The sequence below is a fragment of the Amphiura filiformis genome, chromosome 15 (assembly GCF_039555335.1).
Source record: "Amphiura filiformis chromosome 15, Afil_fr2py, whole genome shotgun sequence".
Classification (NCBI taxonomy): domain Eukaryota; kingdom Metazoa; phylum Echinodermata; class Ophiuroidea; order Amphilepidida; family Amphiuridae; genus Amphiura; species Amphiura filiformis.
Window position 1 is genome coordinate 45290417 of NC_092642.1, and position 24056 is coordinate 45314472.

Sequence of the window (24056 nt, forward strand, 5' to 3'; positions counted from 1 at the left end):
AACCTCGGAGTTACCTGCATGACTCTGGCGGGATATTTTGAAACAGCTATGGTTGCACATGCAAGTCCTAAAAACAAGGTATAGCAGTCGCTGATAGTAATATCATGAATAGAACATGGTCATGGATAACCTCTATTTTTTTAAGCTTACCTCTTCTTCTCCGTCTCGACTTGGACTAGGTAGGAGGACTGGTCTCGGAGGTTCTCAGGTTGGTTGATTAACAATGGTTAAACCATTTTCCGTCTCGCAAATGCAGGAATACCGGTTATAAATTAAAAGAGAAAAGGGAGAGAATTACAAAACTTTCAAAGTTTTATTTATCATTTGGTTGGAATTAAATTTGACCTGAAAATTGACCTTTTGCTGCCCTCTAGAATTTTATTTTCCTAATTTAGAAATAAGTTTTTTGATCAAACTATATGAAATGGCCCTTAAAATTGGAGAAAATATATTTTCTTAAATATCTCTTAAACACCATTGTCTACAATAAAGTTTAAGAATGTGAACTTGATTGAAAGAACTAGTTTTTATTTTAGATAAAGTTTTCACTAAACAAAACCCAAATAGGAGACGAGCTGTTTATAATTATAAATTCGCGAAATTGACGAACTATTGCAACATTTTAGTTTAGATTTTAACATGTTTTTACGATTGCCGGTATTAAATAAGGTTGGTTTGATCAGTACTTTTACAATTGTACCATGAAAAATCTGTTAATCAGTAGGTTTATAGTCAATCCTCTGTAAAAGGGTATGTGTGCATGTATTGCGGGTAAGCTTATATTTAAGTTATTATTATTAACATTTTAAGCTTTATCATGTTATTCAGATTTCCTTTACAAATTAAGCGTACTGCTAGCCGTCCAGCGCATATTATTTGCACAAGGTCCAATGCACATGCTTGACGTCGCGCACATATATGATAATACGTGATGGTTAAGCTGTCAAAGGAAATCTGAATAGAACTTTAATCATTATACACATGCACATATTAATCATACAGTACTAAGTATACTTACTTAAGACTGTCCTTTTTCACATAACGCAGACGAAGTAGGACCAACTTGCCTAAAATTGGTGAAATTTTGGCAAGAAATATCTCTGTGTAATCGTATGTGAGTCCCATATCACATCGTTATCGGCGATCATGTTTTTTATTTTTTCCAACATTTGCTCTAAAAGATACAGTTGACTCATTAAAATATCTATCATCCAAATTTAAACATCAACCGAATATTTAAAATGCGTGGCAAAAATTGAAAATACTGATCAACTGAAAACAATAGCAAAAGACTCAAATGCCTATTACTACCGTGTGTTTTGTTTTGTTTTATTTCTTCTTTTGCCTGGGTTACTCATTCAGTGGATGTTTTAAGGTTCGGTATCCTCTGTTCTTCCATGAGGTGAATTCTAAGATAGAGTAAATATTCTGTTGACGTTATTGATGCTATTTTGTTGAGTCAACTGTATCTTTTAAAGTAAAGGTTGCCTATTTTGAAGTGCAATTTGAGCCACATTTTTGATGTAATTACCCGCATGGTTGGCTGTGTTTACTTTTGAACTTCCATCACTTTACAGTGTCATGCTTGATCAATTTCTATTAAATAGCCGTCTAGCCATGTGAAGCTATCGGTGAGCAAATTTGAAGCTAGACTGCTTGAGCAACAGATCAGCCATCCTTGAAAATTTAAGGTTGGTCTGAACCCTGGAATTATGGAAACTTTCGGCCTCATAACTTCTAAATTGTTGGTCTAAAGTATATAAAAGTATACATATTTAGAATGGCAAAGACTTAATAAATAAATCTGTGAGATCAAATTTGGGCCAAAATGCCATTTTTTGCCCAAAATCTCAAAAATAACGGTTTTTGGCCCACTTCTTTTTTGTGCATCCTAACAAAAAAATCCTTGGGCCAAAATTTTTTTTTATTAATTTTTAAAAACTAGATCAAAATATCTAGGACCCGTTTTTTCATTTTTTTGAATTTTAAATTTGGGCCAAAATAGGGCTTTTTTATGATTTTTTTGAAAAATCAGTTTTTATCAACCATTTTTGGTGCAAATTTCTCAAAGTTGGTCGAAAAATGGCATTTTGACCCAAATTTGACCTCACAGATGAACTTATCAAGTCTTTGCTATTCTAAATATGTATACCGTATTGTTTGTAATAAACGCCCCGGGGGCGTTGCATTTTTCCAAAAGGGGGGCGTTTATTGGAAGTGAATTGTCAGTGAAAAAAGCTTTAAAACGAGATCTGATTGTGTTCGCCTGCGACCGCGGGCATGCACAGCCAGCAGTGACAAATGAGTTATGACCCGAATCTGTGAGAACCGAAGTGATCCCTTAATTACCTTTGACCCATAAAAATATTACATAGTGCTTAGGATGTCATAAGGAATATTCCTGGTGAATTTCAGCTTAATCGAACTTATACATGGATTTTGAATTTTTTTAAATTTATGATTGACCTTTGACCCCTTATTGCCTTAATGACCTTTGACCTCAATGAAAAAAAAAAAAAACCTTATGTACACCGACAAAATGCATTGTTCTAATTTTAATTAAAAAATGTTTAGTTGTCGAGATAAAAATTCTTGAAGTTATTTAGCTAAAAACAGGAAGTGACCCCTTAGGCCCTTCACAATTAATTCTTAGTTTCCTGTTTCATGGTTGAAAACCAGGGATGAGGCGACTTTTAATTATTAATTATTAATTATCTTTTATTTTTTTTATTTTAAAATAAGTGGTCGCAACCTACATCAAGCCATTTTGACAAGGAGCATGCATTTAATTATTTTATATGTTCGATTTTATACATAGTAATGGTACAATTAGGTTCTATGTTTATTCATCATTACAGATGATATGATCAAAGTCAGAAAGTAGCAAATGGTAGTCATTAAAAGTTATTTTTAAAGAGAAAATCCAAAATATAAATAAAATAATTAAATATTTTGCAATTCTCTACTTTGGACGCTTGCGTGAAACAGGAAACTAAGAATCAATTGTAATTGGCCTTAATGACCTTTGACCCCCAAAATAAAAATACCATGCATACATCAGGTAACACTAATTCATGTATGATGGTTATATTACTCTGGTCTGTTTACATTTTGAAATAAATTTTTTTTAAACATTTTTGATAATTTTGGTTTTTGACCGGAAGTAACCCCTTAATGACCTTTGACCCCAAAACTGTAGGTATCCTAGAGACTCTGGCTAGTAGCGATGCATATGTGCTAATGGCGAATCTCTGCTATGTAATTTGTGATTTTTTGAATATTTTTTACAAATTTTTCATACTTTTACCGGAGTGACCCCTTAATGACCTTTGATCCCAATTCTGTGAAGGACTTTTAGACACTGGTAATAGGTGATGCATGTGTGCAAGTGACGTCACGGTGCTATGTAAAATGTGGAAGAAGAAGCATTGTTAGTGAAAATCACGTTTTTGGCCACTGACCGGAAGTGAATAACCTTTGACCAGAAATGATCATGTGACAGTTGTGGCACCACTCAATGGTCCTAGTGACCAACTTTGATCAACATGGCTGAAAGCATGTGGCTACGATGGCTGATTAACATGATGTTGACAGAAGAAGAAGAAAGAAGAAGAACGCGGTAAAAAGAATGCACATGCAGCGCTGATAGCGGCTATGCAAAAATCGGGTTCAATTTCCCGATGGTGCTCCTGTTAAAAGGAGGGATTTACGACCATACAAGATAGCGGCGCCCACTGAAAATTACAATTTCGTGGGAAATACAACAAAATTACACCTGTAAGTGCATGAAATTAGTGAAATTTTACCATAATTAGGCAATGAATGGATGGGAGTTGAGTCAAAATAGGTTTTTCCCATGCAATTTAGCGATTGTGACTGCCACTACTGATGCCAGTTTTAAGCTTGCCTACACGATATGGCATGGAAATGTTTGCATTTTTGTCAATTTTTCACACAAAAATTGGAGGGGGGCGTTTATTAGAGGGGGAGCGTTTATTACAAACAATACGGTACTTATATGTGCTTTAGACCAATAATTTAGAAGTTATGAGGCCCGAAAGTTTCCATAATTCCAGGGTTCAGACCAACCTTAATATGGCTACATGTACTTGAGTTTTTACATTCTGTGCATGGAATGACTTTCATTCCGTTTCAGATTTAAGGTGACAAAAAATGATGCCTCCACCGAAAAAAATTATGACAGCGATAGATAGTTTACTCATTGTGTACCCAGGTCTCACCGTCAGTCTGAAACACTGTCAGTCCAAACCACTGCTAGTCTGAATGTTTAGGGTTAGGGTTAGGTTTAGTGTTAATTAGGTAAGCTTAAAATTCGGACTAGCGGTGGTTCGGACTGATGGTATTTCGGACTGACGGGTGTACCCGTGTACCCAATGGCATTGAAAATCGTGGGCGATGGGATTCTAAACTGGGATTACATATTTAGGGATTAACTAGTTGTGAGTGCTCCAGGGATACAGGGCATGCACTGCGCGTTTTGTAACATAATGTAATTTTCCCGCACAGGCAAGTCGGGGGTTCAGCGGCGGCAATTGGCGGCCTTGACTCCCCTTCTAACTTGTCCGTAATGAAAAAAAAACTTTATTTGCCACTTGTGCATGCCAGTCGAGGGCGTGTAATTTTTAAAATGTACCTGCCGACTCGCAGGATATTGCTTCCAATATCATTGGGCATTGCATTGAGACACATCGCAAGATTATCCTCCCATTCTGTTAAATATTCAAAATCATGGCAAAATGTCATTAGTTCATGGGAAATCATGCATCAAATTCATTACTTTATCTTAAAACTAAATGGGGCAGTCCTCTGTTACTCAATTAAATTACTATTATATGTTACATTGTAAACCTGATTATTAACATGATTTTTCTACTATTTTTATTAAAGGATAACTAAAATGGCATGCAAAGAAGAAGAACTGTTAAGCGCTGGTATCAATCCGGTTGACATAGCTGAAAACCAAACAAAAGATGACATGGTAGCGGAGGATTCAAGTGAAGCCAAACCATTGAATACAACTAAATCAAGTGACAGTGTGTGCGAGGAACAGGAAAGACTGGGAGAAAGTCTAGCAGGACTCACAGAGAATACGGTGGCAGCTGATGATTCCTCCAGTGAAGCCAAATCATTCAATACAAAAACAAGTGACAATGTGTGTGAGGAACAGGAAAGACTGGGAGAAAGTCTAGCAGGACTCACAGATGTTGACTCAAGTGCCACCAAACCATTGAATACAACTCAACCAAGTGACAATGTGTGTGATGAAAAGACAAGACGGGGAGATAGTGGTCCAGCAGGACTCACAAAGAGACAGTTACGCAAACTTATGAAACGTGAGATGTGGGCGAAAAAGAAGGAACAGAGAATGTAAGTATAGCCTTGGTATGGTAAAAAGATGTATCTTATATTTACTTCATTAACATGTAGCTTCCTTTTGCTGCAGATTTTGTCAACCTTTTTTCGATGGCTTTCATGTGTTTTAAAGGATGTAAAGAATGAGGAACATACTTTCTGTTGCCAACGGTAAAACTTTTGAAGTGTCTTGAATGTGAAGTGTATGGATTTTCTCCATTCACCCAAACTCAAGTTTCTCGTTCCCATGCGTTGACATGCCCGCAATGCAATACTCCAGTGTAAACTCATGCACCCACTATGAAAGACATCTTTCACACAGGGAGTGTGAATTTTAATGAGGTTACCTGAATGGGTAACATGACTCCATTTGAAATTTGCACCCCTTGAAGGGCATGCCTTCCATAGGGGGTGTATGGACTTCAACAGGAATAGCCCAATGTAAGTGAATAATAAGCCTCGAAATAAGCAGGTCTGGACTAGGAGCCACATATTTGAAAAAAGTGGCTCCTGGTCCTGTGATTATCAATTGAACCAGGAGCCATTTTTAAAGAGCTAGGAATCATTTTTTTGAAAGTATCACAATGGTATGTGTAACATGTCGAAAAGTCAAGACTAGTGAATTTGCATGCTTAAAGTCAGTTTAAACTTGTGGAATAAATGAACATGTTTATGGTTTTTTGTTTATCAAAATTGTCTGTCATCATGCCATGTGTACATTGTACAATGCATATATAAAATACAAAATTTGGGTGTTGAACTACCAGGTTCTATTTTTTGTTTTAATGTAAAGCCTGGTTCACAGCATTTTGGTGTGAACCAGGAGCCAAAATGTTATGACCATTGGGTAAATGGCTCATGGGTGCCTGCTTATTTAAAAGCTTGGTGAATAATGTGCATGTTTGTGCTCCATTTCTTGACAGAGAACTACGAAGAGAGAAGAGACAGGAGCGAAGTAAGAGAAAGCAGCAAGCTGGGGCTGCTGGCAAAGGATCAGGGGAAGAGGCACAACAATCGGAGTTCTTCCCCAGGAAGAAGAAGAAAAAGATGAGCGACCCAGATGCAAGCGATGTCAGAATTGCCATTGACTGTGGCTTTGATGATCTCATGCAAGAGGCGGTAAGGGAACAAATCAAAAGATCGATGACGTCCTATAAATGTAACTAGTTTTGTTAAAAAAATATTTAAAAAAACATTTTTGTGTGACAAAACCAAGTGAATTTTTACTCACTACAATATTTCGTCCTTTACATCGGAGGACTTCATGAGGTATGACTGATATGGTCACCTGATCCACTTTCCCGGGAGATGGGTTTCCGGTGATGCTTAGACTCATTTGCAGTCTTTAAAAGCGGATCATATGGATGGCTAAGGAAATATGTGCCCTCCTCTCTGTTTAAGGTCTTGGTCCCCTTCTTCTTATCTCCATGGCTTCTCGAACTTCTCTAGACTTATTGTTGTGCTCACGCCCAAGGATCTTTGAATCATCCCAATTAATAATGTGGTTGGCCCGGGCAACATGATCAGAAATTGCTGATTTGGTCTGTTCTTTTTCTGATAACTTGCATTCAGAGCGAGTGTACTTTTTGTTAGTGGCCTTATTGACTTCAGCTTTGTGTTCTGACATCCTGGTTCCAAACATGCGAGAGGTTTCACTGACATAGGACTGATCGCAGTTTTGGCATCCAATTTCACAATTGCCTGTTTTTTCTTTCTCGCGTTTGTCCTTTGGGTGCACTAAGATACGCCTGAGTGTCCTCCGATGTGAAGGACCAAATATTGTAGTGAGTAAAAATTCACTTGGTTTTGTCACACAAAAATGTTGTTTTGTTTATTTAATCAACAAACCTGATGAACTTATTCAACGTAGTTTTGTTTCATAGCTGAGTCCCTCCCTCCTTGTCTGTCATGAAACAGAAAGTTGATCCAAGTAACTGTACTGTTGTAGGAGCATAGGAAAAGCGTAATTAACATTTTTAATTCCTCTCTCCCTCCCTGAAGAAACTAGTGTTGTTTATAGGATGTCATCAATATTTTGGGTTCTTTTTTGAGTTTAACTCGCCGTCCAAATCTTGTTATTATTATTATTATTATTATTATTTTTATTATTTATTATTTCAAAGAACTTATAAAGCGTATTTCTCATGGATCAATGCGCTGTACAAAAAAAATAAAAAAATACATCAAAAATACACAGTATGGCATTAAGAACAACAATATATCACAGCATGGTAAAATATACTCCTAATTACATCAAAAATTTGAATAAAACAGATATGCGCAGCAATCTGAACCACAATTAAAATAATTAAAAATACACTTGAACCCAAATAGGGACATATATCATTATAAAATACATATTATTATCAAATAGCAATGTTTAAAAACTACACATGGGAGTGAATACCTGCAAACAGGTCTATGAAAATACATAAAAAGACCTAATATTTTGGAAACAGATAGGTTTTTAAAAGTTTCTTAAAGGATCGCACATTAGGAGCCTCGCGCAAATTGGAAGGCAAATTGTTCCATAACCTAGGTCCTTGAACAGAAAAAGATTTATCCCCATAAGATCTTTTAGTTTTGGGGATTGCAAGACGGGTGACATCTTGCATGGACCTAAGCCCACCACGGTTACAACTGTACTTGTGAAGAAGGTCCTGCAAATATATTGGCGATGAACCGTGAAGACAATTGTACACATGCACCAAGATCTTGAAATCGATTCTCTGCTGGACAGGCAACCAATGCAACTCTCGCAACAGAGGCGCAGCACTAGTGCGCTTGTTAACTCGAAAATGAGACGCGCCGCGATTTTGAAGCTTTTGGAGACGTTGCATGCCACGGTTTGAAAGGCCACCTAACAGAGAGTTGCCATAGTCCAGCCGAGAAAGGATCAAAGATCTTACTGCATGTGCACAAGTGGTTTGGTCAATATAACGGCGAATTCTTGTAAGATTACGCAGGTGGAAATTAATACTACGACACAGGGCGCTGACTTGCTCATCCATGGTAAGACTACGATCAAAAATAACACCTAAGTTTTTAATTGAGGCAGAGGGTGTGATTACAGATCCACCGATTTTCAAGTCAACGTGGATATAGCAGCTGCACATCTTGGAGAAGAAATCAAGAAAAGCTCGGTTTTTGAGTCGTTCAGCTTTAACTTGTTTTCAAGCATCCACGATCGTAACTCAGCGATGCATTTAGTGAGCCTAAGTTGGGCAGCCGCTATTTCCTCCTGTGACTTGGGATTAAAACTAACATAAAGCTGAGTATCATCAGCGTAGATATGAAACGCAACCTGATGGAGCCTGATGATTTCAGAAACTGGCTGAGCATAAGCCGTGAAAATCGGTGGACCTGCAACCGACCCCTGTGGAACACCATATTGCATTGGACATTTATTAGAATACTCACCAAGGACACATACTTTGCTACAACGATCTTTGAGGTAGCTTTCAAGCCAATCTTGAGCAAACCCTGTACAAATGTAATACCAAACTCCCTCTGCATTCGCTGGACAAGGATATTATGGTCAATTGTATCAAATGCAGAGGAGAGGTCTAAAAGAACCAACATGATTGCATTACCTTTATCCAACTCATTAAGCATATCATCTTTTACTCTAAGGAGGGCTGTCTCCATGCTATGAGATGATTTGTAAGCACTCTGAAAGGTTTCAGTAAGATTGTTTTCATGAAGATGTTTATTAAACCTTGACACAGCTGGATACTCTAATATCTTACCAAGGGTGGGAAGGTTTGATACAGGGCGGTAGTTTTTAAGTAAGTCCGGGTTGAGAGTGGGTTTCTTGAGCAACGGAAGATAACAGCCTCACGGAGAACAGATGGAAAAGACCCAACTCTGAATGAATTGTTGATAATAGACATAATAATCGGTAACAAAATATCAATACACTGTTTTAACAACCATGTGGGGATCGGGTCCAGAGGAGATGTTTTGTTTGGAAGTTTTGAGATAACCTTTTGACCTCCTCCTCACCAACATCAGTAAACATATCAAGTGTTGGAACATGAACTTGCGTGTCATCACAAACATTGGCACTAACATTAGCAGTACAGTTAACTTTGACATTAATGATAGAAGTTTGCTTATCAAGTTCAGACCTAATATTAGAGACCTTGTCACAGAAATAATCTGAAAATTGCTCACTAAGAGCAGTATGTGTACTACACGCAGGTAGTTTCTGAACAGAAGTATTAAGAAGTGAGTTTAGAGTACTGTACATGGATTTGGCATTGGAATTAGCCAAAGTTTCATTGAAATACTCAGTCTTGCTTTTCAGAACTAATTGATTCACATTTTCATTTTGTGCAAGATAGTTCTCGCGATCTTCAACCTAACGTGTTTCTCCATTTGCGTCGAGCTTTCTACGCTCCGCCAAGCAACCCTAACATCCTCAGAATACCATTTAGGGTTTCAGATCAGTTTTTGTGATCGCTCTTCTCTGGGCAATGTTTATCTAATACCTCGCGAACACTCTTGTTGTACAATTCTGCCTGCAAAGTAGGGTCATTTGCAGCAAGAACACACTGCGTAGCTTGACAAAGACCCGTAGCAACCGTCGCCTTGTCCAGATTCTTGAAAGATCTTGTTGTAATAATCCTTCTTTCCGGAGGGGGTTTCAACTTGTTGACTGTGCATTGAACCATGTGATGGTCTGAACCATATCTGAATGGCGACACAACGCAGCTAGACAATAGATCATCTTCTGGCCGACAAATAACATGGTCTAAGATATTGCCAGACTTGTGTGTTGCAGAAGTAACAAACTGTTGTAAGTCATGCTCAGCAAGAGATGTGAGATATTGAGAAACATCAGATTTCCACGGCTTATTTACGTGCACATTCAGATCACCAAGTAGAAGGGGTTTGCCGGGGAGCGTTGAAATAAAACTGAGAAAGTCGTCGAACTCTTCAAGGAATTGAGGAATTGTGAAACCATTCTCCTGGAAGGCGGAGGACGGTAGATTACGATCAGACGGAATGTCTTTGCTTGATCAGTAACACAAGCATGTTCAAAATGAGTCACAGTATCAATACCAATTGGAGAAATAGACAACTTCAAATTGGATTTACTAATTATAGCGATACCTCCATGACTATCACCAGGTCTATTGACATTAAGAAATGAGTACCCTGATGGAGTGCATTCGCCAATAATGACGGGGTCTTCCTTCTTAAGCCAGCTTTCTGTGATGACCAAAATATCAATGTCCTTGTCAAGGATATAGTCATAAACAGTGGTAGTCTTGTTACCTATAGACTGAGCATTCCAACAATGTATATCTAAGTTTCTCTTAGAGGTAAATGTGACATGTTTTAGATTATCATGATTCACGCCACACGATGTGTTACATGAAGTACCATTGTTCCTATTCGGTGTTACAAGAGTGCGAATCCTTCTTTCTTTTCCTCCACGACTACCACGCTTGCGCCATTGTTTGCGCCAGCTTTTTGTTACTTAATGCATGCATAGACGGAGGGCAATAAAGTTCGTGTCCATGACAGGTATCCGAAAGAATATTTAATGTTTCAAGTTTATTTCTTAGTTCAGGCGATATACCACAAGTATGAGATGGTACGCATCCAGTTCTATTGAGGAGAACAGTGTTTATTGACATTTTCACACTTTGTTATTCCAAATTATTTTACTGACTATTGGCAGTATAATTATTGACAAAATGCATAGGGCTATAGAGCTCTATAATCTAAGACAATTAAAAAACACTAGTTTGCGTATGCCAAGGTGCCTTCATCCCGGACCATCATCAGAGAAAAGAAATCGCAGAAAATAGCGAAAAGTTACGTACTTTTACAAGGCAAAAAGCAACTTTTCTAGGCATTGTTGAGTGTTGACATGCTGCCCTCAGGAAAGTTTCCCCTTACTAAGACCTAACTTTTGAGATGATTTGCATGTTGGAAGATACAAAATTTATCATAAGCGTTCATAAACTCGATCATCACAACAACTCGTAAACAAATCGTTCCTGAGTTTGATTGACAGGTGATGTCAGATGCAAACTACTCCTTTTAATTCCCTCCCCCCTCTCAATAATAAAAGGTTTGTCGCTCAAGCAGTTTTCAAAATATTGTTTTTTAGTAAAATAAGCTATGGGAAATACATTTTACTGTAGATTTAACTCAAATTACATTTTGACAGGGTTGTGTGAACTTGTGCCTCTGGAACTCTGACACCTAAAAAAAAACCCAGCTGATTTGACAGTTTTTGACAGATTTTTTTTCAAATTGGGACTCATTTTTAGGGGTTTCTTTTTGCAAAAAGTGACACATTAGAAAAAAGCGCAGTGATTTATAGTGCGCTACACGGGCACAACGCCTAGACGTTGTAAGCCTCAACACACTTTATAGGTTGTCACTGACCACTACTGCCCACATCATTCCATAAACCATTTAACAACAACATAGGGACTTTGCATCTTCAAGAGCGCACACCGTAGACATTCCACAAATGACCTTCGCAACCAGGATCAGCTCCCTGAGTTTCGTATGGGTTACAACAAGACAATTAGCAGTAGGTTCCTTGTCCAGGGGAATTTCAAGCTAACCCAATTTTTCCATGAGAGCGTACTAAACCACTGTGAGGGTTCAAACCCGCAACCTCTAGCACCATAGTCAAACACCTTATCAATTGAGCTAACTTGACTAAGAGTGCCACATCCCTGTGTACCTTGTATGTGTGTGTACCCCGTGTGCTGGCTACATCCTTGCCTAGTGCTAATCTCTCTCTCTCTCCACTCCAAGTTGTTTAAAGGCATTATCCCTATCAATGATTCGTTTAATCGGAAAATATACAAATAATCGAAAATCAGATTTGTATTGTATTGTGTGATATCATAATGTATCATATTGTATAGTATATGAAAACTGCATTGCCCAGTTGTTAAGGGGGTACTATACCCCTGGCCAATTTTGTGCCTATATTTGCATTTTTCTCAAAAATTATAGCATATTGGTGACAAGTAATACATGTATATTATAGGGGCTAGGACTACAATTTCTGTCCTGAAAATTCAGCAACTCAAAGTAAGTAGTTATTGATTTATTGATTAAATATTGGTTTCCCTCATTTTTGACTGTAACTCCACAACTGTTGTCTGTGCTGAAATAAAATTTCCAGTGCAGTAGCTGTAGTCCTTGCCCCTATACATGTATGATATACATATCTTACTTGTCCCCAATACGCTATGATTTTGAGAAAAATACAAAAAATAGGTACAAAATTGGGCAGGGGTGTAGTACCCCCTTAATGAACTTATGTTTCATACATTTTACAGGACATCACAAAGCTCAGCAAACAAATCCAGCGCAGCTACGCCAGCAACCGCACCTCAGACAAACCCTTCCAATTCTACATCTGCAACTTCAGAGACAAGACCAAAGCAAGATTTGAACATGCACTCTCTGAGTACCCCAAATGGGATGTACACTTTAGAGAACAGGGGGTCAATGAACTATTTGGCAAAGAATCTGTGGTGTATTTGACTTCGGAATCACCCCAAGTGCTGACAACTTTAGATCCAGAGAAGGTTTATGTTATTGGTGGACTGGTGGATCATAATCACCATAAGGTTAGTTGATACATACTGTGAGTTAACCCTATGAGAACTACCTGCAGATTGGCCAAAATGAATATTGTGTCCAATTTTGAACCAATCAAGGAGGGTATTAATAAGATCATCTGCAAATGCAAGTTTGACCATAAATAGTTTAAAGCCTAGTCATAATTGGCAATTGAAATGAGCACTTCAAGTTATCACCCATTCAGAAATGCTGTTCGGGTTCTGGTTCTGGTTCTGGTTCTGGTTGAGTCGGCATTGCCAGACATGCTGTACTTCACCAACTTCAGGGTCAAAGGTCTATGCGATTTAATGGCGTCAGCGTCGCGAAAAGAGCTAATTAATGAAGTTTATTTTGAACATTTCCCGCTCGCCGCTGTCACTGTCGTCTCGTCGAGGTCATTCCAGTCGGTCGTCGTTCTGTGGAAGTAGCTGAATTTGTGTACATCCTTCCTGATCAGCTCCCTTTTGAGTTTCCTGCTGTTTCCTCTTGTTTTCAATCCTGCTGTTCCACCCTGTTGAACATAGTCTTCCGCTCTAATTCCAACTTCCCCATTCATGATCCTATACATGAGCTGGAGTTTGGTGTCTTTTCTTCTGTCTTGTAACGCTTCCCATCCCAGCACTCTGGTCATTTCTGTGACACTGCTGAGTTGCTTGTAGTCATTCATACAGAATCTTGCTGCCTTTCTCTGCACTGCCTCGATGGCTACGATGTCCTTCTTCTTGTACGGGTCCCAAGAGCAACCAGCGTATTCCAGGATTGGACGTACCAGCGTTTTATAAGCTGTCTCTTTCATTTCTCTCGGGCAAAACCACAAGTTACGCTTTGAGGAAACCAAGAACTTTGTTGGCTTTGGATGTCAACTTCTGGTATTGAGCCTTCCAGCTCATCTTGCTATCAATTTCGACACCAAGGTATGGATGAGAGTCTACCTCTTGCAGCGGTTGTCCACAGAAGTTGTAACTTCTGTCGGGCGCTTCTTTCTTAGTTGATAGCTTCATGACTGAACACTTGGCTGGGTTGAATGACATCTCCCATTCCTCTTGCCACTTTTCCAACTGGTGTAAATCTTTCTGCAGTATGTCCATCTCTCTACTGGTCTTCCCAGATGTATATATGACGCAGTCATCTGCAAATAATCTAGCAGTACTCCTGATGTTGTTTGGCAGGTCATTTATGAATAACAGGAACAATAGGGGGCCTAGTACTGTACCCTGAGGTACACTAGAAAGCACCTCCCTTGGGGCCGATACCATGCCGTTGCATACCACCTTCTGAGATCTTTCAGTCAAGAAGTGTCTAATCCATTTCAGCAGGGATCCTCTGATACCATGGTGATCAAGTTTGCCAAGGAGTCTCTCATGGGGGACTTTGTCAAATGCTTTGGCAAAGTCTAAGATGGCCATATGAACTGTCTCATCATTCTCCATACTTTTAGTGAGGTCATGAGTGGTTAACACTAGTTGAGTGACAGTGGAGTGCTTGGCTCTGAAACCATGTTGGTTGTCCACCAAAATATTGTGTTTCTCCAGGTGTTTCATAACATGTGAGTGTATTATGTGCTCCAGAATTTTACTCACTACACTTGTGAGAGATACGCCTCTGTAGTTACCAGGGTTGTCTCTAGCTCCTTTCTTGAAAATTGCACAAATATTTGCCTCTCTCCATTGATTGGGTAGAGTTCCTTCCTCAACCGACTGTTGAAAGATGTCTGTGAGAACAGGGGTTATCTCTTCAGCACACATTTTGAGAATCCACGGTGGTATACCATCTGGACCAGGGGCCTTGTTTGGTTTCAGGTTGTTAATCTGCTTCAGCACGCCTTCTTCACCAATCCGGAGATCTGGAATGTCAGGGATGCTACTTCTTCCTAGTGATGGTATTCGCTTGTGTCTTCTTTGGTGAATACTCCTGCAAACTGGTTACTAAGGGCTTCAGCCTTCCCAAGATCATCACTGATTATTTTATTGTTGACTTTCAGATCAGCAACTCCTGTATCTTCCTGGCGGATCTTCTTTATGAAAGACCAAAAGGCCTTTGGATTTTCCTCCATAGAAAGTGTTAGCTTACCCATAACGTACTCTCTTTGGCGTGGTTCAACTCTCTTTTGACGGTTCTACAGAACTCTTTGTATTCTTCCCAGTCTTTCTGATCGCCAGTTCTTTTGGCTTTACTGTACATTCTACCCTTCTTCCTGCTCATTCTTCTGTGAGTTCTAGTAAACCAAGGAAGATTTCTTCTGTTGGATGACATTTTGGTTGGAACGTTCTCCTCCATCACTTGTTTGATCTTACTATCAAACATGTCCCATTTTTCTTGGACAGTGAGGTTGGCTTCATTTCTGAAGGAGTCACCAAAGATCTTCATGTCTTGCTTTATCTTCTCCACATCAGCCTTGTGCTTCAGGTAGATCTTGTGGGGAGGTTTCTTCTTTACTTGAGCAAATCCATTTAGCACCGATAGCACAGCCTCATGATCACTTAAGCCTGGTATGACTTCCACATTCTTGATGAAGGAAGAGTTGTTGGTGAGAACCAAATCAAGTATGCTGTTGAGTCTGGTTGGTTTGTCAACCACCTGTTCTAAGCCATGCTCTTGTACAGTCTGAAGCAGCCTCTCTGCAGTTGTTTTGGATGCGGATGGTTTACAATCACCGCCTTGTTTACCCAGTCTATGTTTGGTTGATTTAAGTCACCCTGGATGACTACGTCCTTGAGTTTGGAGTGGTTGTTGATGTTTTCTAACATCACCGCTTAGGTCTTCGACCGCTTCTATATCATCATGCTTGGGCTTATACAATGTTCCAAACAGTATAGGTCTTCTCCCCTGGATATCAAGTTGACACCAAAGCATCTCACTGTTTGTTTCCAGCTCTTGTCTACGGTTGACTGGTAGGTCCTTCCTGTATGCAAAAAAGACACCACCATGTCTATCCGTCCCACTAGATCTATCTCTCCTGTGCAAAGCGTATCCATCTGGCAGAAATTCAGCATTTTCTATTGAAGAGTCTAGCCATGTCTCTGTCCCATGGATGAAGTCCGGTTTTAGTTCATGAATCATAGCCTCCCATTCCATGACGCTTGTTCATGATGCTCTGGAAATTTATGTTCAGAGTAGTAAACAACATCTCTCTCCGCAAGTTCTTCTTGCTTGCGGGCTTCCTTTTATTTTTGGTCCTGTCAGTTTTGTCTCTGTCGTTGTCCCCACTCTTGTTGTCCTTGTCATTGTCTTCAGTGTCGTCATCATTGTCAGTAGTCTCTCCTTCAGTTGAAGAAAAATACGAGTTGGTGAAGCAAGTTATCTCACAGTGCGGACACAACCAGTTGAAAGATTTATTTGTGAGGGCATCATAAGTATCATTATCCATTCCAGCACAGGCACAGTGTGTCCATGCCCAGGAGGTTAAGACTGCGAGAGTGTGCGTGCCGCGTAGTGATATCCTGTTGGTATCAGACCATCGGCCAAATTCCAATCAACTTTCAATGGGTTCTGGAAATGCTTATGTATAGGGGCCTATAGGTCTATAAAAAGAAGTGGAAGTAGTTTCGATAAGAGAAATTAGTAATCTGGGTGATGAGCCTACACCATGTTTGTGTTTGTTTAATCATAATCACCATAAGGCATGCATTTAGCACCAATCCGTCTTGAAATGTTGGGGGGGGGGGGCAATCAGCCTGAATTGTCAAAAGGTTCTTCTTGTTCGATTTCAGGCCTTCAATATAAAATGTTTCCTTATTTTCTCTCACTTTTAGGGTGTATGCTATGAGCAAGCAGTTTCACAAGGCTGGGCTCACGCACAACTTCCAATTGCCGAATATATGAAATTTAAAGCCAGAAAAGTACTAACTGTAAACCATGGTGAGTTTAATACACGGATTTAGGGTTTCTCTACCGGAAGTCAATTTGTGCCGAAATTCCTTCCCACAATGCAATAAGCATTTTGCATAACAATAGATACAGCTCGGAGGTTAATCAATATTCTTTGTTATGCAATACACATATTGCATTGTGGGAAGGAATTTCAGCACAAATTAACTTCCGGTAGAGAAACCCTAAATCCGCCGCATTGAATACTAGTTCCAAAGGGCTATTCTAGAGCAGAGCACCCCCTATGGAAGACATAACCTTAATCAGCTACACAGGGAGATTTGAATTTCAAACGGGACTACCTGAATGGATGACTCCATTTGAAATTCACACTCCCTGTGTGGGAGATAAATGTCATATCTTCCAAAGGGGATGTGTGGATTTCACCTGGAAAAGCCCATAACAGGATCTTCAACTGCATGTGAACTTGAATAACTTGTACATGGGCTTCAACATGGAATGTCCTGCTCAGCTTTATTCTATCCAAAACAGCTAAGCACCTCATCGGACTTCCAGAAGATGAGCTCCTATTCAGTATTGACGTACGTGAATATTTTGCCGGTCATAGAATCGAATCGTGCGCGTGAAGTTAATTGCGCAGAATGGACACATACGCATACAAGGGCGGTTTGTTAGCACGCTTGTGGTGTAATTACGAAAAAGCATTAGCATCACTATCTAACAATGGAGCAAACCAATGTATAGACCAGGGCTCACCAAGGGCAAGGCCATTGCCTGCCCCTGTTCAGTTTTGGCCTTGGTGTTCCATATCTTTTTTGTCAACTTCAGGGCATTCTTCATCACTTGCTGGCCTTGGTGCCCTTCTTTATTTTTGCCCAGTGGCCTTAAAAATGGGTGCCCCACAAAATTAAGATTTGAGGCCTGTTATAGACCACCGTGGTACCCATCAGTTTTCACTGATAATGGATGAGTCCGACACATCAAAATTCAACATAAGATCCAAATAATTTATAGATTATCAGATGACGTGAGTATAGTCCCACCCGCTTTTGGGTGAACATTTTCAAAATTGGGGGTGGGACTATACTGAATTTCAAAAAAAAAAAAAAAAAAATTTTATTTTTTATTTAATTTTTTCGGTTTTGTGTCCCTGGACCTAGACCTAAATGCTAGGATCATTCATGGTTGACCTAAAAAAATAAAAAAAATTTCAAGATGTTTTGTTATTTTAATATGAAAATTGATAATTTGTATTCATGTCATACTTATTAATGATTTCAAAATGCATTGAATTGGAAGGCATTTTGAAATCATTAATAGAGTAGGACATGAATACAAATTATCAATTTTCATATTAAAAATAACAAAACATCTTGAATTTTTTTTTTTTTTTTTTTTTTTAATTTTTTTTTAGGTCAACCATGAATGATCCTAGCATTTAGGTCTAGGTCCTGGGACACTCCAAAGCCGAAAAATAATAACTTTAAAAAAAATTTAAATTTTTTTTTTTTTTTTTAATTTCTGAAATTTTCCGAAGTTTGGGGGTGGGACTTTACTCGAAGGTGGGACTATACTCGCGTCAGTACGGTAATTGTATAGCAAGTCATTAACTATATATTCTGGACATTTCAAGAGTATCCAGTGTTACCTTTGAAAGAGGCGGGTTTTTGAATGATAAATAGACCTAATGGGGAAGTCCTCCTTTGGTCTGTACACTAGCGCGCTCGCCCAGGGTCATGGGTTTTGAGTCCCAGCAGGAAGGGAAGCGGCTCGAAAAGGCGCAGGATACATTCGTGAGCGGTTTATGACACCATGTGTGAATAATCTGGTTCTGTTCATGCATTATAATTGTGGGGCCAACCAGTAGTCGCCGAGTAGTTCTGGGCAGTGCACCATTTAACTGTAAAATGCCTTTTTAAGGCCTTTAAAAATGCCTAGATATGCCCTTTTTTAATGTGCTTCCTGCATATTAAAAAAATATCACTGAAATGTTTGCTGTTAATTATGTTGTGTTTTATTTAATCTTATGCTAAATATTTTGCATTTTGTGTGATTCCATTTGTTTCTAGTATATGAAATCCTTGTAGCCTTCATGGAAACCGAAGACTGGAAAGCAGCATTTGACCGAGTAATACCTCAACGAAAATTCCACATCATGTCACGCCGTGAACGGAGGCAGATGAAGGCTCAGTTGAAAGATAGTGAAAAGGATGACGGGAATAATGAGGTTGCTGAAATGGATTCTGCGGATGGTGATGAGGGTGATAATGGACAGGAAGTAGTGCATGATGGGAGTCAAGGTCAAGGGTCATCAAATGAACTAGCAGCAGATTCTGGTAATCAAAATGGAAGTCATATTAAGGATTATGATGGATCTAAGAAAGATAATTTTCAGGATGTTTCAAAAATAGATGACAGTGAAGCAACAATTCATCGGAAAGATGAATTAGAACCAACAACTAGTCGTAGTATAGATACAATTCTACCACCACAAGTGCCTGCAGATATGTCATTATGAAAACAGAAAACCAGCATATCATGGGATGAGATACATACACTGCAAGTTTCTTATTGCGGCCGCCTGCACAGGCACACTGTCACCGAGGTACCTGACTGGTGCACACAAAGTACCCACATAGTACCAGTGCTGTTACTGTACAGGACCCACCAGCAGTGGTACTACACTGGCTCCCCTGGTACTGCACAGTACCAGCAAAGTACCTTGGCAATGTGTACTTGGCAATGGCGAACCAGAGCAGGCAGCCCCAACAGAAATATTGCAGTGTATAGACGAATCCGACGAGCCACATTCCTACACCTCACTGGCGGCCATAGCTGGGGGCCATCCATCCATTTTACGCGACGCCATAGGCGTGCAGCGTATGCCGCTCCTGTGACGTGGCTCAAATGCTACACGCTCCGATGCGCTCATGATAGTGGGCATGTTGGATCACAATCCAAACGAACTAAGCTAGTTTGGCACGGATGGCCTCCAGCCATGGCCAATTTAATCCTGACCATCACTTGGCTCGTTGGATTCATCTATATATAGAGGGCCTTGAGTCAGAACTGGTTATGTCCATAATGGCATTTAGATTTGGTCCATCATTTTACACCAGAGTTGTGTAGAGAGAATCATTGTTTTTGCTGTGATTTCTGATTTTTCAGAAAAATTCACTCTTTTAACACATCAATTTTGGATAATAGCCAGTTCCGGTTTTAAGCCTTTGATATATTCTAGAATTATGACGGGCCTTTCGAGGTGAAATCCATACACCCCCTGTTGAAGACATGACCTTACTCTCCCACACAAGGAGTGTGAATTCCAAATGGGGTAACCTGCATAGGTGACACCATTTGAAATCTACACCCATGTGTGAGAGGTTAAGGTCATGTTTCAATAGGGAGTGTGTGGATTTCATCTGGAATGGCCTAGTAGGTTAGGTCTTAAATACAGTCGGTGACATAAGTGCAAATTGAATTAAGTGTGTGTAGGGACTGTCTTTTGAGGAGAGCGAGAGTAATCGCTCTCTACTGCTCTCCTTAAATCTGATATAGACGAATCCAACGAGCCAAGTCATGGTCAGGATTTGGTCGGCCATGACGGGTCCCCGCATGCACCACACTGGTGTAGTGACTGCCCAATTGGGTGGATTAAAGCCGCTTAAAATTCGATGTTAGATTCTTTTGTGTTGTATTCTGTCATTATTCTTTTGTCTAAGTGTAACACAGGTGATAGAATGCAGTTTAAAATACCCTCCAAGGCCGCACTTTTTCACATTTTATGTGAGATTGAGTCGACGGGGACCCAACTTTGGCAGCCATTAAGGTATAGGAATGCGTGAATTTGGATTCGTCTATAGGAGAGCAATTTTTAGCTCTTCTTAGTTGAAAATTCTCTCCTTACAATTTACATTCTATTGTAAATGCTCTTATTAAAACAGCTCTCCTGAAAGGCTCCAGAAGAGTTATTTAATGCTCTCCTGCTAGTTCCAAAAGACAGTCCCTGGTGTGTGTGCACTTTTAAATCACAAGCATTCACTCAAACAGATGTCTCAACATTTTGACATCGCTGAATACACAGTTGGCCCAAAGCACCATTGTCTACAAATGAATTGTGTTGGTGTTGCGGGGTTTTGTTTAGTTTCTGGAAGTGCTCCATTTGAACCTTCTATTGGTAGATACTATGAGTTATTAGGTGAAACGGAGGTATCGGTGTCATACTGGATTCAGCCTTAGGCTTCACCCAGTATGACACTTTGCGCATGATAATTTCCCGTACCATACCGACGCTGAACCTAATAATGAATTTATCATACCACTAAGTCATTCTAAATATTGAAATAATTACGTTTTTGTATATTTAAATTGTTGCAAAATAGGTCAAACATTACAAGAATTAGATGACTGATCCGCGTATTACGTATTGCGTGCATTTTACACGCCCGGTTTACGCAAATTGCCTTTATATGCATGCGTACCTGGTCATGCACTCGTATCGTGCTATAGATATAAAGCGTAAATATGCCCTCACTGACTAGATATGAAAATATATCTGGTTAGCGGTATTCTTTGATGTTTCTCTTAGTGGTATGATAATATAGTTTCCTTGGTTGGCACTAATCATCAGGGTTGTAGCTAGACCAAGTTGAGTGCCGGCTAATTTTACTATCCAATTCATGAACCATGAATACAGGCTCGGGCACAATCTTTTAAGTGAATTTGAGGGATCGGGGAATAGGCTATGTGGGGGTATCACCCCCTCCTAAAAACGTTGTATTTTTTGCTCTTTTATGATGAAAAAATCATTGGTTTAAAAAAAAAAAAATTCTTTAATTTGATTGCTGCGTCGTAGGTCCTTGACAGGTTGTGGCGAAGTCCCCCTCCTCTGTTGAGCGAAGGTTCCTCAAGGACCTACGTATACTACGCAGCAATCAGGAAACTACCCCGGCGACTCTCCTGTGACATACCATCAAGTGTGTCACAGGTCAATAGTCAAGAACCTGATCAGTCAGCCTGATGATGCGTCTTGGATGAGACGCGATACTGTCGCTATCAAAAATAGTAAGTCCAGATGAACAGATTTAATATTCATTTTATTATGTTTATCTACCTGGATGACTGAGAATATTCACAACTAAATCTTCCACATGCATGTGTGGATTAGCCCAATATGCTTCACCTCTAATAATAAGAGATGAATAAAAATAAAAGTCCTTGAGACCACAAATTGAAGTATTTCAAAAGATATTTTATTACACTTACACTTGTAGATCTGTATTTCCTGATTGGGCTACTCCAGTTGAAATGCATTGACGTCTATGGAAAACAAGATCTTTGAACTTCAGTCCCCACAGGGAGTGTGAATTTCAACTGGTGTTACCTGAATGGGTGACTCCATTTGAAATTTATTCCATGTACTGGTGGGAGATTAAGGTCATGTTTTCAATACAGGCTGTATGGATTTCAGCTGGAATGGCCTGATGTAACTACAAAAATAGTGATGAAATATAATACATAAGTAAAACTTAACACGATCTTAGTTGAAGGAATATTTTGTGATTCCAGGATCTTCTTTTTATGATATTTTTCAGTAAATATCCACTAAAAAAATCTTATTTCCAAAATTTAAGTTGATTTTGATTTTGCGTTTGTGAGTTATGCATGATTATGTGTATAAGACTGCTCCATAGGCCACTGTGTTGTAATTTTGTTGTGTTTTAACCAGGTGGTCAGTGTCGTGCATTTTCTAAATTCAGTAAATTTTCTTTGTCAGCAGTATAATTGAATGGGATTATTTTGAAATTTTAAAATGCTTAAAATATCACAAACAAGTAGGTCTATGTTAATAAATAATATTAATACAAGCTAAAACCGGTGGGGTTCGATAATGAACCCCACAAAACTAACCATCAAATTAATTAAATACAGTAAAATGTGATTATTACTGGGTGAGAGTCGCTGTGACAGTTTTAAATCCGCCGTGTTGGTTAGGCTCTGATGATTATTCAGTGTGCAAATTGAATGGTGTGTATCAGTGATCACGGCAGCTGCGAAATTCAGTCCCGATTTGCTTCCGTGTTCCGATTGTATGGAAATTGCCATACGGCTGAGCAGTTTTGCCGGCTCTCTCTGTCATGCCACTCGCCACCTGGTTTTAACAGAACATAAATACAAATTTGATGATACTTTTGCCAATCGAATGAATCTGCAAGAAATTATTTGGACATAAACATTATGTAGTGAGGGCTTTCCTCTGGTTTAAAAATTTGAACTTTTTTGAGAAAAGTGGGGAGATGAAGATGTGGATCACGAAATGCCTCAATATAATCAACACTTATTGATAGCCTTCATGTCCATGGTAAAAGAGTGTATCTTCTAAATATATCACTAACAAGTTACTTCTTCTTACCATAGTTGAGGTTAATTTTCCTATATGTGACCATCCATCTCAAACCGCTCGTAAAGTTGGCAAATTGTATTTCGATTTACAGTGCAAAATATGCATCGAGGTTATATTCATATGGCCTTAATATTTGTCCGACATGTTTCTCATTTTAGTCCAGTCAAACACCAATCTTTAATCCTATTGTTGAAGAGGATAATAAGCTTATACTTATGTATAGCATTAGTAAAAAGCTTAAGTCTTTGTTTGCTTTGGCTAAATCCTGTTCAAGTGGTGGGTTAACCAACAATTAACAATTATTTGAAGATGATTTGGGGATGATTTGAAGTGACCGCCAATTATGACCATTTGATATTTAATACCAGCAATGTGGAAAAAAAGAAATAATGTAGCACCAAAATAATGTACCCTTTTACTGAAGGAGTTAAGTTTAACAAGTTATTACTCCGCTTCTGGATATAGTTTGAAGTCAAATGATATATCATTGTAAAGCTTATGATATGTATTTTCTAAACACGGAAGAAAACAAATTTGACCAGGGCCGACTTTACGAGCGTTTCGAACTGGACAGTCACATATGACTTGTGCAGAATCAACTTATTACATACAAGTTACATCATTTCACCATGTGAGGGCTATTGAAAAACATTGACCTATAAGATATGACAGTCCTTCTCACACACATAACAAATGCATTACGATCAAATAAGTTAGACAACATTTGATTGAATGGACTGCACTGCGCATTGCTTACGGTGAAGAACTCCAGTTCAAATCCTTTGTTTGGAGCCAATCAATAATTTCATGCACAACCTCTATATTCGCACATTGTTATTTTTGC

The 24056-nt window shown here is 39.0% G+C and overlaps 1 protein-coding gene across 1 annotated transcript; it reads left to right on the forward strand.

Moving 5' to 3' along the window:
- The first annotated feature begins 574 nt into the window (after positions 1 to 574).
- LOC140171718 (uncharacterized) lies at positions 575 to 23844 on the forward strand. Its single transcript, XM_072195021.1, has 6 exons — positions 575 to 669; positions 4909 to 5388; positions 6297 to 6492; positions 12696 to 12989; positions 16734 to 16839; positions 18879 to 23844. The coding sequence occupies exons 2-6, from the start codon at positions 4919 to 4921 to the stop codon at positions 19325 to 19327; spliced, it is 1515 nt and encodes a 504-aa protein (XP_072051122.1). The 5' UTR covers positions 575 to 669; positions 4909 to 4918; the 3' UTR covers positions 19328 to 23844.
- Positions 23845 to 24056: the final 212 nt, after the last annotated feature.